General features: G+C 44.7%; 1 protein-coding gene across 1 annotated transcript in view; it reads right to left on the reverse strand.

Annotated features, from left to right (window-relative positions):
* Window positions 1-19,527, reverse strand: part of CNPY3 (canopy FGF signaling regulator 3) — a 329,077-nt gene that overhangs the window by 279,341 nt on the left and 30,209 nt on the right. Inside the window, exon 3 of the mRNA XM_053712797.1 lies at window positions 2,999-3,128. Within this exon, the coding sequence (XP_053568772.1) occupies window positions 2,999-3,128 (130 nt within the window). The remainder of the gene's footprint in view (window positions 1-2,998; window positions 3,129-19,527) is intronic.

Consider the following 19,527-nt stretch of genomic DNA (forward strand, 5'->3'; position numbering starts at 1 on the left):
CAGCGCCCTCCTGCTCTACAGTGTTTAAAACAGAGCAATCGCGCTTTCTTTGAAATGCAGGCATTTTGGATAAAATATTTGCTATGGAGTTATCCATTACTGCCGTCAATTGTTGCATAGTAACAAGCATTGGCGCGCTAGAAGTACTAGGGGTCTCCTGCGTGGGCAAAACTGGTGTAGACACAGAAGGAGATGATGTAGAACTATGTCTACTCCCTTCATCTGATGAATCATCTTGGGCAACTTTACTATCTGTGGCAGTACTGTCCTTACTTTGTTTGGACGCTATGGCACAATTATCACACATATTTGAAGCGGGAGACACATTAGCTTCCATACATACAGAACATAGTCTATCTGAAGGCACAGACATGTTAAACAGGCTTAAACTTCTTAATAAAGTACAAAAACCGTTTTAAAACAAAACCGTTACTGTCTCTTTAAATTTTAAACAGGGCACACTTTATTACTGAATATGTGAAAAACTATGAAGGAATTGTTCAATTTTAACCAAATTTTCACCACAGTGTCTTAAAGCATTCAAAGCATTGCACCCCAAATTTCAGGCTGTTAACCCTTAAAATGTGTAAACCGGAGCCTTTTACAGTTTTAACCCCCTTACAGTCCCAGCCCCAGCCTTTGCTGCGACTTCACCAAACCCAGGGGAGTATACGATACCAAATGAAGCCTTCTAGGAACCTTTTCAACTACTTCCAGACCCACACACATGCAGCTGCATGTACTGCTCTAAAAAGTAACTGCGCAGTAATGGCGCGAAAATGAGGCTCTGCCTACTACAGAGAAAGGCCCTTCCTGACTGGGAAGGTGTCTAAACCAGTGCCTGACGTAAAAAAAAACGTCCCCCAAGGTTATAAAGTATGAATTTCAACATCAAACTGTATAAAATGCCTAAATAAAGCAATCGATCTAGCCCATAAAAGTGTCAACCAGTTTAATAGCCCATAATAAGCCCTTTATTCTGTTTGAGACTAAGAAAATGGCTTACCGATCCCCATGAGGGGAAAAATGACAGCCTTCAAACATTACACAGTCTTGTTAGAAATATGGCTAGTCATACCTTAAGCAGAGAAGTCTGCCAACTGCTCCCCCCAACTGAGGTTATCTCATCTCAACAGTCCTATGTGGGAACAGCAATCGATTTTAGTTACTGCTGCTAAAATCATACTCCTCTCACAAACAGAATTCTTCATCTTTTTCTGTTTCAGAGTAAATAGTACATACCAGCACTATTTTAAAATAACAAACTCTTGATAGTAGAATAAAAAACTACAACTAAACACCACATCCTCTTCACCATCTCCGTGGAGATGCTACTTGTTCAGAGCGGCAAAGAGAATGACTGGGGGGCGGAGCCTGGGAGGGACTATATGGACAGCTTTTGCTGTGCTCTTTGCCATTTCCTGTTGGGGAGGAGAATATTCCCACAAGTTATGGATGATGCCGTGGACCGGACACACCAATGTTGGAGAAATATTAACTGCACATACCTTATTGCAGGAAAACCTGCACGCCATTCCCCCTCCTAAGTTACCTCACTCCTCAGAATATGTGAGAACGGCAGTGGATCTTAGTTACTTCTGCTAAGATCATAGAAATCACAGGCAGATTCTTCTTCTAATGCTGCCTGAGATGAAACAGTACACTCCGGTACCATTTAAAAATAACAAACTTTTGATTGAAGTTAAAAAACTAACTATAATACACCACTCTCCTCTTACTACATCCATCTTTGTTGAGAGTTGCAAGAGAATGACTGGATATGGCAGTGAGGGGAGGAGCTATATAGCAGCTCTGCTGTGGGTGATCCTCTTGCAACTTCCTGTTGGGAAGGAGAATATCCCACAAGTAATGGATGATCCGTGGACTGGATACACTTAACAAGAGAAAATTCAACTACACAGCAATCTCAGCCCCAGTGCCTGCTATGCTGTCTAAGAGTCTCCTTCAGTAAGGAGAAATAAAATGTCCCAAGAGAATAAAGAGCTTACAAACGAAAACTGCCCTTTCTTTCCTTCTTTAAGAAAATATAGTGCCCACTTTTTCTGAGTGATCCAGAAATAATTAAAGTAAGCACTTAAATGACCAATGGCCGACAGCAAGGCATCTCACGCGGCTTGAGAGGTCCTCTCCCCCACATAGGCCTGTGGAACAAAAGAGACCGAGTATTTCCGCTCAGGTCTAGGGCAGCATACAATCTATGAGAGGCGCAGTGAGAATTATGTCCCACCAGTCCCCATTGCTCTAAAGTCACCACTGCTCTACTGAAGAGACTGATATGGACTACGGCTACACCCTAGAACAAAGCAGAACAATCTTGCACCACTTTAAAAATAATAAACTTTTGATTGAAGAATCTAAAATAACACTTCACTTTAACACTTCCTAGCACTAACATAGGCAAAGAGAATGACTGGGTTGGGAAGGAAAGGGAGGTGATATTTAACAGCTTTGCTGTGGTGCTCTTTGCTGCCTCCTGCAGGGCAGGAGTGGTATTCCCAGTAGTAATTAAGATGATCCATGGACTCATCGTGTCATTCAAAAGAAAATACAGATCTGCACAAGGACCTAAGTGTGAGGAGGGAGGGATAAGCAGTAAAAATTATATAGATCTGCACAAGGACCTAAATATAAGGAGGGATGGGCAAGCAGTAACAAGTATGTTGATATTGTTTTAGATTAATAATAATTGAAATAGATTTATGTAATCATCATTTTTCTTCTTCCAATAAAATACAAGTGAAAAGTTGATCATCTATGAATGATTAACCCATTAAACTGGAAATAGTTTGACTCCTCATTAGATCTATCTAATGAGATATAACAAATCAGTAATGATCTTATATAAAATTATTATATTACTTAAATAGATTTACTGACTAGTGATTTAAATCAAATCCCCCTGTTCCAAAGTACAACTGAATAATCAACAAACAGTACTGACGGAAGCAAACTACGTAACACAGCGCGCACCACTCACGATTTTGTGTACTTTATCTTCTTTTTCTTTTTGTCCTCATCCAAAAAGTCATAACGAGTATCGATCACTTCTCCAGTGCGAGAGGTTTCGTCAAAAGAAGATTTCAATTCCAAAGCAACAAATTTACACACTAGCAGGGAAGAGAGACACATGGATTATACACAGTAAGGTACACACACACACACACACTAGCAGGGAAGAGACACACAGGGATTATACACAGTAAGGTACACACACACTAGCAGGGAAGAGACACACAGGGATTATACACAGTAAGGTACACACACATACACACTAGCAGGGAAGAGACACACAGGGATTATACACAGTAAGATACACACACTAGCAGGGAAGAGAGACACATGGATTATACACAGTAAGGTACACACACACACACACTAGCAGGGAAGAGAGACACATGGATTATACACAGTAAGGTACACACACACTAGCAGGGAAGAGAGACACAGGGATTATACACAGTAAGGTACACACACACTAGCAGGGAAGAGAGACACAGGGATTATACACAGTAAGGTACACACACACACTAGCAGGGAAGAGAGACACATGGATTATACACAGTAAGGTACACACACACTAGCAGGGAAGAGAGACACAGGGATTATACACAGTAAGGTACGCAGGGAAGAGAGACACAGGGATTATACACAGTAAGGTACGCAGGGAAGAGAGACACAGGGATTATACACAGTAAGGTACACACACACACACATACACTAGCAGGGAAGAGACACACAGGGATTATACACAGTAAGGTACACATACACTAGCAGGGAAGAGACACACAGGGATTATACACAGTAAGGTACACACACACACACACACACTAGCAGGGAAGAGAGACACATGGATTATACACAGTAAGGTATACACACACACACTAGCAGGGAAGAGACACACAGGGATTATACACAGTAAGGTACGCAGGGAAGAGAGACACCGGGATTATACAAAGTAAGGTACACACACACACACACTAGCAGGGAAGAGAGACACACAGGGATTATACACAGTAAGGTACACACACACACACACTAGCAGGGAAGAGAGACACATGGATTATACACAGTAAGGTACAATCACACACACACACTAGCAGGGAAGAGAGACACAGGGATTATACACAGTAAGGTACACACACACACACACTAGCAGGGAAGAGAGACACATGAATTATACACAGTAAGGTACACACACACTAGCAGGGAAGAGACACACATGGATTATACACAGTAAGGTACACACACACTAGCAGGGAAGAGACACACAGGGATTATACACAGTAAGGTACACACACACACTAGCAGGGAAGAGAGACACACAGGGATTATACAAAGTAAGGTACACACACACACTAGCAGGGAAGAGAGACACACAGGGATTATACACAGTAAGGTACACACACACACACTAGCAGGGAAGAGACACAGGGATTATACACAGTAAGGTAAACACACACACTAGCAGGGAAGAGACACACAGGGATTATACACAGTAAGGTACACACACACTAGCAGGGAAGAGACACAGGGATTATACACAGTAAGGTACACACACACACACACTAGCAGGGAAGAGAGACACATGAATTATACACAGTAAGATACACACACACACTAGCAGGGAAGAGACACACAGGGATTATACACAGTAAGGTACACACACACACTAGCAGGGAAGAGAGACACACAGGGATTATACACAGTAAGGTACACACACACTAGCAGGGAAGAGACACACAGGGATTATACACAGTAAGGTACACACACACTAGCAGGGAAGAGACACACAGGGATTATACACAGTAAGGTACACACACACACTAGCAGGGAAGAGAGACACACAGGGATTATACACAGTAAGGTACACACACACACTAGCAGGGAAGAGACACACAGGGATTATACACAGTAAGGTACACACACACACACACTAGCAGGGAAGAGACACACAGGGATTATACACAGTAAGGTACACACACACACACACTAGCAGGGAAGAGAGACACATGAATTATACACAGTAAAATACACACACACACACTAGCAGGGAAGAGACACACAGGGATTATACACAGTAAGGTACACACACACTAGCAGGGAAGAGACACACAGAGATTATACACAGTAAGGTACACACACACACACACTAGCAGGAAAGAGAGACACAGGGATTATACACAGTAAGGTACACACACACACACACTAGCAGGGAAGAGAGACACATGAATTATACACTGTAAGGTACACACACACACACACACTAGCAGGGAAGAGACACACAGGGATTATACACAGTAAGGTACACACACACACACACACTAGCAGGGAAGAGACACACAGGGATTATACACAGTAAGGTACACACACACTAGCAGGGAAGAGACACACAGGGATTATACAAAGTAAGGTACACACACACACACTAGCAGGGAAGAGACACACAGGGATTATACACAGTAAGGTACACACACACTAGCAGGGAAGAGACACACAGAGATTATACACAGTAAGGTACACACACACTAGCAGGGAAGAGGCACAGGGATTATACACAGTAAGGTACACACACACACACACACACACACACACAAACACTATCAGGGAAGAGACACACAGGGATTATACACAGTAAGGTACACACACACTAGCAAGGAAGAGGCACAGGGATTATACACAGTAAGGTACACACACACACACACACAAACACTATCAGGGAAGAGACACACAGGGATTATACACAGTAAAGTACACACACACACACACACTAGCAGGGAAGAGATACACAGGGATTATACACAGTAAGGTACACACACACACACTAGCAGGGAAGAGACACACAGGGATTATACACAGTAAGGTACACACACACACTAGCAGGGAAGAGACACACAGGGATTATACACAGTAAGGTACACACACAAACTAGCAGGGAAGAGAGACACAGGGATAATACACAGTAAGGTACACACACACACACTAGCAGGGAAGAGACACACAGGGATTATACACAGTAAGGTACACACACACTAGCAAGGAAGAGGCACAGGGATTATACACAATAAGGTACACACACACACACTAGCAGGGAAGACACACACAGGGATTATGCACAGTAAGGTACACACACACTAGCAGGGAAGAGAGACACAGGGATTATTCACAGTAAGGTACACACACACAATAGCAGGGAAGAGACACACAGGGATTATACACAGTAAGGTACACACACACAATAGCAGGGAAGAGACACACAGGGATTATACACAGTAAGGTACACACACACTAGCAGGGAAGAGACACACAGGGATTATACACAGTAAGGTACACACACACACTAGCAGGGAAGAGACACACAGGGATTATACACAGTAAGGTACACACACACAATAGCAGGGAAGAGACACACAGGGATTATACACAGTAAGGTACACACACACTAGCAGGGAAGAGACACACAGGGATTATACACAGTAAGGTACACACACACACTAGCAGGGAAGAGACACACAGGGATTATACACAGTTAGGTACACACACACTAGCAGGGAAGAGAGACACAGGGATTATACACAGTAAGGTACACACACACTAGCAGGGAAGAGAGACACAGGGATTATACACAGTAAGGTACACACAAACACTATCAGGGAAGAGACACACAGGGATTATACACAGTAAGGTACACACAAACACTATCAGGGAAGAGACACACAGGGATTATACACAGTAAGGTACACACAAACACTAGCAGGGAAGAGACACACAGGGATTATACACAGTAAGGTACACACACACAAACACTAGCAGGGAAGAGACACACAGGGATTATACACAGTAAGGTACACACACACACACTAGCAGGGAAGAGACACACAGGGATTATACACAGTAAGGTACACACACACACAATAGCAGGGAAGAGACACACAGGGATTATACACAGTAAGGTACACACACACACTAGCAGGGAAGAGACACACAGGGATTATACACAGTAAGGTACACACACACACAATATCAGGGAAGAGACACACAAGGATTATACACAGTAAGGTACAAACACACACTAGCAGGGAAGAGACACACAGGGATTATACACAGTAAGGTACACACACACACACACACACTAGCAGGGAAGACACACAGGGATTATACACAGTAAGGTACACACACACACTAGCAGGGAAGAGACACACAGGGATTATACACAGTAAGGTACACACACACTAGCAGGGAAGAGACACACAGGGATTATACACAGTAAGGTACACACACACTAGCAGGGAAGAGACACACAGGGATTATACACAGTAAGGTACACACACACACACACACTAGCAGGGAAGAGACACACAGGGATTATACACAGTAAGGTACACACACACACACTAGCAGGGAAGAGACACACAGGGATTATACACAGTAAGGTACACACACACTAGCAGGGAAGAGACACACAGGGATTATACACAGTAAGGTACACACACACACAATAGCAGGGAAGAGACACACAGGGATTATACACAGTAAGGTACACACATACACTAGCAGGGAAGAGACACACAGGGATTATACACAGTAAGGTACACACACACTAGCAAGGAAGAGGCACAGGGATTATACACAGTAAGGTACACACACACACACACACACTAGCAGGGAAGAGAGACACACGGGGATTATACACAGTAAGGTACACACACACACACACCCACAAACACTATCAAGGAAGAGACACACAGGGATTATACTCAGTAAGGTACACACACACACTAGCAGGGAAGAGACACACGGGGATTATACACAGTAAGGTACAAACACACACACACAAACACTATCAGGGAAGAGACACACAGGGATTATACACAGTAAGGTACACACACACACACACAAACACTATCAGGGAAGAGACACACAGGGATTATACACAGTAAGGTACACACACACACACACAAACACTATCAGGGAAGAGAAGCACGGGGATTATACACAGTAAGGTACACACACACACAAACACTATCAGGGAAGAGACACACAGGGATTATACACAGTAAGGTACACACACACACACAAACACTATCAGGGAAGAGACACACAGGGATTATACACAGTAAGGTACACACACACACACAAACACTATCAGGGAAGAGACACACAGGGATAATACACAGTAAGGTACACACACACACTAGCAGGGAAGAGAGACACAGGGATTATACACAGTAAGGTACACACACACTAGCAGGGAAGAGAGACACAGGGATTATACACAGTAAGATACACACACACACACTAGCAGGGAAGAGACACACAGGGATTATACACAGTAAGGTACACACACACACACTATCAGGGAAGAGACACACAGGGATTATACACAGTAAGGTACACACACACACACTATCAGGGAAGAGACACACAGGGATTATACACAGTAAGGTACACACACACACACTATCAGGGAAGAGACACACAGGGATTATACACAGTAAGGTACACACACACACACTAGCAGGGAAGAGACACACAGGGATTATACACAGTAAGGTACACACACACACACTAGCAGGGAAGAGAGACACAGGGATAATACACAGTAAGGTACACACACACAAACACTATCAGGGAAGAGACACACAGGGATTATACACAGTAAGGTACACACACACACACACACACTAGCAGGGAAGAGACACACAGGGATTATACACAGTAAGGTACACACACACACACACACACACACTATCAGGGAAGAGACACACAGGGATTATACACAGTAAGGTACACACACACTAGCAGGGAAGAGACACACAGGGATTATACACAGTAAGATACACACACACACACTAGCAGGGAAGAGACACACAGGGATTATGCACAGTAAGGTACACACACACACACTAGCAGGGAAGAGAGACACAGGGATAATACACAGTAAGGTACACACACACACACTAGCAGGGAAGAGACACACAGGGATTATGCACAGTAAGGTACACACACACTAGCAGGGAAGAGACACAGGGATTATACGCAGTAAAGTACACACACACACACACTAGCAGGGAAGAGACACACAGGGATTATACACAGTAAGGTACACACACACACACTATCAGGGAAGAGACACACAGGGATTATACACAGTAAGGTACACACACACACACACACTAGCAGGGAAGAGACACACAGGGATTATACACAGTAAGGTACACACACACACACACACACACACACACACACTAGCAGGGAAGAGACACACAGGGATTATACACAGTAAGGTACACACACACACACACACACACACACACACACTAGCAGGGAAGAGACACACAGGGATTATACACAGTAAGGTACACACACACACACACTAGCAGGGTAGAGACACATAGGGATTATACATAGTAAGGTACACACACACACACTAGCAGGGAAGAGACACACAGGGATTATACACAGTAAGGTACACACACACACACTAGCAGGGAAGAGACACATAGGGATTATACATAGTAAGGTACACACACACACACTAGCAGGGAAGAGACACACAGGGATTATACACAGTAAGATACACACACACACACTAGCAGGGAAGAGACACACAGGGATTATACACAGTAAGGTACACACACACACACACACTAGCAGGGAAGAGACACACAGGGATTATACACAGTAAGATACACACACACACACTAGCAGGGAAGAGACACACAGGGATTATACACAGTAAGGTACACACACACACACACAAACTAGCAGGGAAGAGAGACACAGGGATAATACACAGTAAGGTACACACACACACTAGCAGGGAAGAGACACACAGGGATTATACACAGTAAGGTACACACACACACACTAGCAGGGAAGAGACACACAGGGATTATACACAGTAAGGTACACACACACACACACACTAGCAGGAAGAGAGACACACAGGGATTATACACAGTAAGGTACACACACACACTAGCAGGGAAGAGACACACAGGGATTATACACAGTAAGGTACACACACACACACAAGCAGGGAAGAGAGACACAGGGATAATACACAGTAAGGTACACACACACACTAGCAGGGAAGAGACACACAGGGATTATACACAGTAAGGTACACACACACACACACTAGCAGGGAAGAGAGACACAGGGATTATACACAGTAAGGTACACACACACACACACACACACACTAGCAGGGAAGAGAGACACAGGGATTATACACAGTAAGGTACACACCACACACACTAGCAGGGAAGAGAGACACAGGGATTATACACAGTAAGATACACACACACACACTAGCAGGGAAGAGAGACACAGGGATTATACACAGTAAGGTACACACACACTAGCAGGGAAGAGACACACAGGGATTATACACAGTAAGATACACACACACACTAGCAGGGAAGAGATACACAGGGATTATACACAGTAAGGTACACACACACACTAGCAAGGAAGAGGCACAGGGATTATACACAATAAGGTACACACACACACACACACACACACTAGCAGGGAAGAGACACACAGGGATTATACACAGTAAGGTACACACACACACTATCAGGGAAGAGACACACAGGGATTATACACAGTAAGGTACACACACACACACACTAGCAGGGAAGAGACACACAGGGATTATACACAGTAAGGTACACACACACACACTAGCAGGGAAGAGACACATAGGGATTATACATAGTAAGGTACACACACACACACTAGCAGGGAAGAGACACACAGGGATTATACACAGTAAGGTACACACACACACACTAGCAGGGAAGAGACACACAGGGATTATACACAGTAAGGTACACACACACACTAGCAGGGAAGAGACACACAGGGATTATACACAGTAAAATACACACACACACACTAGCAGGGAAGAGACACACAGGGATTATACACAGTAAGGTACACACACACACACACTAGCAGGGAAGAGACACACAGGGATTATACACAGTAAGATACACACACACACACTAGCAGGGAAGAGACACACAGGGATTATACACAGTAAGGTACACACACACACACACACAAACTAGCAGGGAAGAGAGACACAGGGATAATACACAGTAAGGTACACACACACACTAGCAGGGAAGAGACACACAGGGATTATACACAGTAAGGTACACACACACACTAGCAGGAAAGAGAGACACAGAGATTATACACAGTAAGGTACACACACACACAAACTAGCAGGGAAGAGACACACAGGGATTATACACAGTAAGATACACACACACACAAACTAGCAGGGAAGAGAGACACAGGGATAATACACAGTAAGGTACACACACACACTAGCAGGGAAGAGACACACAGGGATTATACACAGTAAGGTACACACACACACACACTAGCAGGGAAGAGACACACAGGGATTATACACAGTAAGGTACACACACACACACTAGCAGGGAAGAGACACACAGGGATTATACACAGTAAGGTACACACACAAACTAGCAGGGAAGAGAGACATAGGGATAATACACAGTAAGGTACACACACACACACACTAGCAGGGAAGAGACACACAGGGATTATACACAGTAAGGTACACACACACACACACACACACTAGCAGGGAAGAGAGACACAGGGATTATACACAGTAAGGTACACACACACACTAGCAGGGAAGAGACACACAGGGATTATACACAGTAAGGTACACACACACACACTAGCAGGGAAGAGAGACACAGGGATTATACACAGTAAAGTACACACACACTAGCAGGGAAGAGACACACAGGGATTATACACAGTAAGATACACACACACACTAGCAGGGAAGAGATACACAGGGATTATACACAGTAAGGTACACACACACACTAGCAAGGAAGAGGCACAGGGATTATACACAATAAGGTACACACACACACACACACACACTAGCAGGGAAGAGACACACAGGGATTATGCACAGTAAGGTACACACACACTAGCAGGGAAGAGACACACAGAGATTATACACAATAAGGTACACACACACACACACACACACACTAGCAGGGAAGAGACACACAGGGATTATACACAGTAAGGTACGCAGGGAAGAGACACACAGGGATTATACACAGTAAAGTACACACACACTAGCAGGGAAGAGAGACACAGGGATTATTCACAGTAAGGTACACACACACACACACTAGCAGGGAAGAGACACACAGGGATTATACACAGTAAGGTACACACACACACAAACACTTTCAGGGAAGAGACACACAGGGATTATACACAGTAAGGTACACACACACACACTAGCAGGGAAGAGACACACAGGGATTATACACAGTAAGGTACACACACACACACTAGCAGGGAAGAGACACACAGGGATTATACACAGTAAGGTACACACACACACACACTAGCAGGGAAGAGACACACAGGGATAATACACAGTAAGGTACACACACACTAGCAGGGAAGAGACACACAGGGATTATACACAGTAAGGTACACACACACACACACACAATAGCAGGGAAGAGACACACAGGGATTATACACAGTAAGGTACACACACACACACACTAGCAGGGAAGAGACACACAGGGATAATACACAGTAAGGTACACACACACACACACACACACACACACTAGCAGGGAAGAGACACACAGGGATTATACACAGTAAGGTACACACACACTAGCAGGGAAGAGACACACAGGGATTATACACAGTAAGGTACACACACACACACACACACACTAGCAGGGAAGAGACACACAGGGATTATACACAGTAAGGTACACACACACACACACTCGCAGGGAAGAGACACACAGGGATTATACACAGTAAGGTACACACACACACACTAGCAGGGAAGAGACACACAGGGATAATACACAGTAAGGTACACACACACACTAGCAGGGAAGAGACACACAGATTATACACAGTAAGGTACACACACACACACACTAGCAGGGAAGAGACACACAGGGATTATACACAGTAAGGTACACACACACACAAACACTTTCAGGGAAGAGACACACAGGGATTATACACAGTAAGGTACACACACACACAAACACTTTCAGGGAAGAGACACACAGGGATAATACACAGTAAGGTACACACACACTAGCAGGGAAGAGACACACAGGGATTATACACAGTAAGGTACACACACACACACACTAGCAGGGAAGAGACACACAGGGATTATACACAGTAAGGTACACACACACACACACACACACTAGCAGGGAAGAGAGACACACAGGGATTATACACAGTAAGGTACACACACACACACACACACACTAGCAGGGAAGAGACACACAGGGATTATACACAGTAAGGTACACACACACACACACACACTAGCAGGGAAGAGACACACAGGGATTATACACAGTAAGGTACACACACACATACACTAGCAGTGAAGAGACACACAGGGATTATACACAGTAAGGTACACACACACACACTAGCAGGGAAGAGACACACAGGGATTATACACAGTAAGGTACACACACACACACTAGCAGGGAAGAGACACACAGGGATTATACACAGTAAGGTACACACACACACACACACTAGCAGGGAAGAGACACACAGGGATTATACACAGTAAGGTACACACACACACACTAGCAGGGAAGAGACACACAGGGATTATACACAGTAAGGTACACACACACACACTAGCAGGGAAGAGAGACACAGGGATTATACACAGTAAGGTACACACACACTAGCAGGGAAGAGACACACAGAGATTATACACAGTAAGGTACACACACACTAGCAGGGAAGAGACACACAGGGATTATACACAGTAAGGTACACGCACACTAGCAGGGAAGAGACACACAGGGATTATACACAGTAAGGTACACACACACTAGCAGGGAAGAGACACACAGAGATTATACACAGTAAGGTACACACACACACACACTAGCAGGGAAGAGACACACAGGGATTATACACAGTAAGTACACACACACACACACTAGCAGGGAAGAGACACACAGGGATTATACACAGTAAGGTACACACACACACACACACTAGCAGGGAAGAGACACACAGGGATTATACACAGTAAGGTACACACACACACACACACTAGCAGGGAAGAGAGACACATGGATTATACACAGTAAGGTACACACACACACACACTAGCAGGGAAGAGACACACAGGGATTATACACAGTAAAGTACACACACACACACTAGCAGGGAAGAGACACACAGGGATTATAGACAGTAAGGTACACACACACACACACTAGCAGGGAAGAGACACACAGGGATTATACACAGTAAGGTACACACACTAGCAGGGAAGAGAGACACAGGGATTATACACAGTAAGGTACACACACACACTAGCAGGGAAGAGAGACACAGGGATTATACACAGTAAGGTACACACACACACTAGCAGGGAAGAGAGACACAGGGATTATACACAGTAAGGTACACACACACACACACTAGCAGGGAAGAGACACACAGGGATTATACACAGTAAGGTACACACACACACACACTAGCAGGGAAGAGACACACAGGGATTATACACAGTAAGGTACACACACACACACACTAGCAGGGAAGAGACACACAGGGATTATACACAGTAAGGTACACACACACACACACTAGCAGGGAAGAGACACACAGGGATAATACACAGTAAGGTACACACACACACACACACTAGCAGGGAAGAGACACAGGGATTATACACAGTAAGGTACACACACACACACACTAGCAGGGAAGAGACACACAGGGATTATACACAGTAAGGTACACACACACACACTAGCAGGGAAGAGAGACACAGGGACTATACACAGTAAGGTACACACACACTCACACACACACACACACTAGCAGGGAAGAGAGACACAGGGATTATACACAGTAAAGTACACACACACACTAGGAGGGAAGAGAGACACACAGGGATTATACACAGTAAGGTACACACACACACACACACTAGCAGGGAAGAGACACACAGGGATTATACACAGTAAGGTACACACACACTAGCAGGGAAGAGACACACAGGGATTATACACAGTAAGGTACACACACACACACTAGCAGGGAAGAGAGACACACAGGGATTATACACAGTAAGGTACACACACACACTAGCAGGGAAGAGAGACACACAGGGATTATACACAGTAAGGTACACACACACACTAGCAGGGAAGAGACACACAGGGATTATACACAGTAAGGTACACACACACTAGCAGGGAAGAGACACAGGGATTATACACAGTAAGGTACACACACACACTAGCAGGGAAGAGACACACAGGGATTATACACAGTAAGGTACACACACACACTAGCAGGGAAGAGACACACAGGGATTATACACAGTAAGGTACACACACACACACTAGCAGGGAAGAGAGACACACAGGGATTATACACAGTAAGGTACACACACACACTAGCAGGGAAGAGAGACACAGGGATTATACACAGTAAGGTACGCAGGGAAGAGAGACACAGGGATTATACACAGTAAGGTACACACAAACACTAGCAGGGAAGAGAGACACATGGATAATACACAGTAAGGTACACACACACACACACTAGCAGGGAAGAGACACACAGGGATAATACACAGTAAGGTACACACACACACTAGCAGGGAAGAGACACACAGGGATAATACACAGTAAGGTACACACACACACTAGCAGGGAAGAGAGACACAGGGATTATACACAGTAAGGTACACACACACACACTAGCAGGGAAGAGAGACACAGGGATTATACACAGTAAGATACACACACACACTAGCAGGGAAGAGACACACAGGGATTATACACAGTAAGGTACACACACACACTAGCAGGGAAGAGACACACAGGGATTATACACAGTAAGGTACACACACACACACACACTAGCAGGGAAGAGACACAGGGATTATACACAGTAAGGTAAACACACACACTAGCAGGGAAGAGACACAGGGATTATACACAATAAGGTACACACACACACACACTAGCAGGGAAGAGACACACAGGGATTATGCACAGTAAGGTACACACACACACACTAGCAGGGAAGAGAGACACAGGGATTATACACAGTAAGATACACACACACACTAGCAGGGAAGAGACACACAGGGATTATACACAGTAAGTTAGTAACACACACACACTAGCAGGGAAGAGACACACAGGGATTATACACAGTAAGGTACACACACACACACACACTAGCAGGGAAGAGACACAGGGATTATACACAGTAAGGTAAACACACACACTAGCAGGGAAGAGACACAGGGATTATACACAATAAGGTACACACACACACACACTAGCAGGGAAGAGACACACAGGGATTATACACAGTAAGGTACACACACACACACACTAGCAGGGAAGAGACACACAGGGATAATACACAGTAAGGTACACACACACACTAGCAGGGAAGAGACACACAGGGATTATACACAGTAAGGTACACACACACACTAGCAGGGAAGAGACACACTGGGATTATACACAGTAAGGTACACACACACTAGCAGGGAAGAGACACACAGGGATTATACCACAGTAAGGTACACACACACACTAGCAGGGAAGAGACACACAGGGATTATACACAGTAAGGTACACACACACACACACTAGCAGGGAAGAGACACAGGGATTATACACAGTAAGGTACACACACACTAGCAGGGAAGAGACACACAGGGATTATACACAGTAAGGTACACACACACACACACACACACTAGCAGGGAAGAGACACACAGGGATTATACACAGTAAGGTACACACACACACTAGCAGGGAAGAGACACATGGATTATACACAGTAAGGTACACACACACACACACTAGCAGGGAAGAGACACACAGGGATTATACACAGTAAGGTACACACACACACACACACACTAGCAGGGAAGAGAGACACACGGGGATTATACACAGTAAGGTACACACACACACACACCCACAAACACTATCAAGGAAGAGACACACAGGGATTATACTCAGTAAGGTACACACACACACTAGCAGGGAAGAGACACACGGGGATTATACACAGTAAGGTACAAACACACACACACAAACACTATCATGGGAAGAGACACACAGGGATTATACACAGTAAGGTACACACACACACACACAAACACTATCAGGGAAGAGACACACAGGGATTATACACAGTAAGGTACACACACACACACACAAACACTATCAGGGAAGAGACACACGGGGATTATACACAGTAAGGTACAACACACACACAAACACTATCAGGGAAGAAGACACACAGGGGATTATACACAGTAAGGTACACACACACACACAAACACTATCAGGGAAGAGACACACAGGGATTATACACAGTAAGGTACACACACACACACAAACACTATCAGGGAAGAGACACACAGGGATTATACACAGTAAGGTACACACACACTAGCAGGGAAGAGGCACACAGGGATTATACACAGTAAGGTACACACACACTAGCAGGGAAGAGACACACAGGGATTATACACAGTAAGTCACACACACACACTAGCAGGGAAGAGACACACAGGGATTATACACAGTAAGGTACACACACACACACTATCAGGGAAGAGAGACACACAGGGATTATACACAGTAAGGTACACACACACACACTATCAGGGAAGAGACACACAGGGATTATACACAGTAAGGTACACACACACACACTATCAGGGAAGAGACACACAGGGATTATACACAGTAAGGTACACACACACACACTAGCAGGGAGAAGAGACACACAGGGATTATACACAGTAAGGTACACACACACACACACTAGCAGGGAAGAGAGACACAGGGATTATACACAGTAAGGTACACACACACACACTATCAGGGAAGAGACACACAGGGATTATACACAGTAAGGTACACACACACACACACTAGCAGGGAAGAGACACACAGGGATTATACACAGTAAGGTACACACACACACACACTATCAGGGAAGAGACACACAGGGATTATACACAGTAAGGTACACACACACTAGCAGGGAAGAGACACACAGGGATTATACACAGTAAGATACACACACACACACTAGCAGGGAAGAGACACACAGGGATTATGCACAGTAAGGTACACACACACACACTAGCAGGGAAGAGAGACACAGGGATAATACACAGTAAGGTACACACACACACACTAGCAGGGAAGAGACACACAGGGATTATACACAGTAAGGTACACACACACTAGCAGGGAAGAGACACAGGGATTATACACAGTAAAGTACACACACACACACACTAGCAGGGAAGAGACACACAGGGATTATACACAGTAAGGTACACACACACACACTAGCAGGGAAGAGACACACAGGGATTATACACAGTAAGGTACACACACACACACACTAGCAGGGAAGAGACACACAGGGATTATACACAGTAAGGTACACACACACACACACACACACACACACACACTAGCAGGGAAGAGACACACAGGGATTATACACAGTAAGGTACACACACACACACACACACACACACACACACACACACACACACACTAGCAGGGAAGAGACACACAGGGATTATACACAGTAAGGTACACACACACACACACACTAGCAGGGAAGAGACACATAGGGATTATACATAGTAAGGTACACACACACACACTAGCAGGGAAGAGACACACAGGGATTATACACAGTAAGGTACACACACACACACTAGCAGGGAAGAGACACATAGGGATTATACATAGTAAGGTACACACACACACACTAGCAGGGAAGAGACACACAGGGATTATACACAGTAAGATACACACACACACACTAGCAGGGAAGAGACACACAGGGATTATACACAGTAAGGTACACACACACTAGCAGGGAAGAGACACACAGGGATTATACACAGTAAGGTACACACACACACACACTAGCAGGGAGAGAGACACATTGATTATCACAGATAAGGGTACACACACACACACTCTGCATGGAAGAGAGACAACTCATGGGAGATTACACAGTAAGGTACACACACACTAGCAGGGAAGAGACACACAGGGATTATACACAGTAAGGTACCACGACACACCTAGCAGGGGGAGAGACCACTCAGGATTATACACAGTAAGGTACACACACACACTAGCAGGGAAGAGACACACAGAGACACACAGAGATTATACACAGTAAGGTACACCACCACACACTAGCAAGGAAGTAGGACACAGGGATTATACACATAAGGTACGACACACACAGCACACACTAGCAGGGAAGAGACACACAGGGATGTTACACAGTAAGTATCACACACACCTAGCACGGAAGAGACACACTGGGATTATACACAGTAAGGTACACACACACCACTATCAGGGAGAG

The sequence above is a fragment of the Bombina bombina genome, chromosome 4 (assembly GCF_027579735.1).
Source record: "Bombina bombina isolate aBomBom1 chromosome 4, aBomBom1.pri, whole genome shotgun sequence".
Lineage (NCBI taxonomy): Eukaryota > Metazoa > Chordata > Amphibia > Anura > Bombinatoridae > Bombina > Bombina bombina.